The 2675-nt window shown below is 32.2% G+C and overlaps 1 protein-coding gene across 1 annotated transcript; it reads right to left on the reverse strand.

Annotated features, from left to right (window-relative positions):
* Positions 1-303: 303 nt before the first annotated feature.
* Positions 304-1491, reverse strand: LOC105794031 (calmodulin-like protein 3). Its single transcript, XM_012622993.2, has one exon. It carries the CDS (start codon positions 1216-1218, stop codon positions 766-768), a length of 453 nt encoding a protein of 150 aa, XP_012478447.2. The 5' UTR covers positions 1219-1491; the 3' UTR covers positions 304-765.
* Between the last annotated feature and the right edge of the window lie 1184 nt (positions 1492-2675).

Here is a 2675-nt window from a genome sequence, read left to right on the forward strand (position 1 = left end):
TGTTCATATATTTGAAGGATTGTTACATAATAACATTCAAACATGTGTTAGACACAAGTACTTTAAAAAAGTAAAAGTATAGACAATATAGCTAAAAATAACATTAATCATCCATATGAAAACTAGAAAAAATTTAGAAAATCAACTTGTGGTTGTTGTTTTCCATTTCTCATGTTTATTGTAGTGTAGATGTAAAAATAATGTACTTTTCAATTGCAATGAATACAACAATAAGGAAAGTTAAAATAATTAGATAATAATTGTATACTCATGTTGTGATTGTTATTTAAATACTTGAAAAAAAAGAAAGAGTTTTTTCCCGTCCATTTAAACAAATCATATATTAATTTGCACTAAGAATGAAGAGAAAAGATAACACACATTAGAAAAAGGATGGGAATGAGGTATTGGAGACAAATAAGATCAATCTTAAACCAATCTTACAAGCTTGGAAATCATAACAAAATGAAAATTCCAATAACAAAATTTGTACTACTACTTTCATAGTTGGTGATAGAAAATGTTCCTACCATCCCCATTGCATTATCTTTCACTCTCCTATCTTCAAGTTAGTCATAGCATTGATTTTGGTGTTGTGATGATGTTTTTCACAATTGGTAGCAAGCCATTAGTCATAATTGTGACATTTACATGCATGCATACTAGGTATAACCAATACAATCCAACCATAAGGTGAAGCCGAAGATCATCTTGTTTTATCTGAGACTATCAAGAAACCCTAAATTAGCCCTTTTTCCTTTCAAGTCAACTGAAAGCACTAAAACCAACCCCTTTCATCATTTGCTTGAATTCTAAAAAATTAACCCTACCATCACCATCCACATCAACTTTCATTATCATCTTTTTACAATCTTCAATAGTTTTCCCTTGTTTAAGCCCAAGTGAAGCCAAAATAGACATTAGCTCATCGACAGAAATGTAACCATCTCCATTTTGATCAAAAACCTTGAAAGCCTCTAAAATATCTTCCTCTTCATCCTTATCATTCATAAAGGATTGATACAACTCACGAAACTCCTCAATATCGACGTAGTTATCACCATTGACATCAATTTTTTTGATCATTTGTGTTAACTCGTCATCGGGGATAAAAATACCTAATTTTTTCAATGAGTCATTCAATTCCTCCTTTGAAATTCTCCCATCTCCGTTCTTATCAAACATTTGAAAAACCTTCTTGAACTCTATATCATCCATTATTCTTTTTATGGAAAGGAGAATATGTCGATGCTAATGAGGTAATTGGCTTCACTGCTTATAAAACAAAGGTGTTGTAGGTAGGATTAATCTAAGTCTAATAGGGGTAAGGGCTGAAAGGATTTAAGTTCTTTATGAATCAAACAATTTAAAACAATATTGACAGTTTTAGAAAATAGTTTGTAGTAAAAAAATAGATGAGAAGAAAACAAATATTTTTTTTATATGTGGTAGAAAGAAATTTTGGGAGAAAAGTTTGGAGGATAATTAGTTTTGAAGTTTGAATGGAAAGCCAAATCTTCTTAAATTCAAGATGGGAGACTATTTTTAATAATCATAACAACAAAAACAATAATATTATAATACAAGGATCTATAATTGTTACATTAAATTCCAGGGCCTAACTAGGGGTTAGTTGGGGTTTTAACCTCTTTGGTTGATACGACCCCACCCCGGGAATGTCCTTAGACCAGCTCAACCTTAGCTCAATGAGCTCGTTTTTAGTTTATTAAAGCTTGTGCTTAATATGCTGGAATAAATTAAATGAGTTAGTTTAATTAGTTAGTTCAGCTCAAATAATTGTTATTATTTAATTTGTTAAAATTTGGACAAATTTAATTATGTGTGTTAAATATGTTTTACTTTAATGCATGTAATTAATATGTCATAATTATTGCATGTGTTTATTATGCCCTAGTTATTACATTTAATTAATGTGTCTTTTGTTGATTTTCCAGTCGAATTTAAAGAACAATTAAACGTGCAGGTACATCCTCCCTAGGACGGCATTAAAAGCTGTTGCTGGTGTTTTTCATGTGGCCATTTAATGGACGATAATTAATGGAGAAGCATGCACTTTAACTTGCAATTAAGGAAGAGGCTACTGATTGCCTTTCTCCAAGACACATTTTTCGTGTTCAACAAAAGCCTTAAAGGAGTCCTGCTGGCTGAATTCAATGTGCAGCAAAAACATGTATTAAAGAAGCTGTCCAACATGTAAGGGACATCCATTAATGAGCTGCTGAAGAGAGAATGCATGGATAGCATTAAAGCTACTGATTTCTCCTTTTCCCATATGCCTTTTCGTGGAGATCAATGGACAAGAGTTAATTTCTAGCAGGTGCTATTTTTGTGAACATCAAAGGGTTGCTGGTTGGTATTTCCAAGTAGCCATTCTGATAGAGAGTTGCGCGCGGACCAAGATCGAGTTGCCAAGTCACAGGAAAATCCTACGAAAACTATCGACACTTAGATTTGAAACGAAAACAGAAAATTAAACTTAAAAGACCAAGAAAACCAAATTGAAAAAGAATGATACTTGGGCGGCAAGAAAGGATGAATAAAGAATGTTTCTTGATGCCAAAGAATGTTGCAAAACAGATCCTTGAAGCTTAGAATGGCTGGAAACACAACAGGAACAATTAAACCAAGTTCATCAACAATTCGACAAAAACAAA

This window comes from Gossypium raimondii, chromosome 3, assembly GCF_025698545.1.
Source record: "Gossypium raimondii isolate GPD5lz chromosome 3, ASM2569854v1, whole genome shotgun sequence".
Taxonomy (NCBI): domain Eukaryota; kingdom Viridiplantae; phylum Streptophyta; class Magnoliopsida; order Malvales; family Malvaceae; genus Gossypium; species Gossypium raimondii.

Bases quoted from the DNA above. Each gene is read 5' to 3' on its own strand.
- LOC105794031 (XM_012622993.2), bottom strand. From the start codon at position 1,218: ATGGATGATATAGAGTTCAAGAAGGTTTTTCAAATGTTTGATAAGAAC.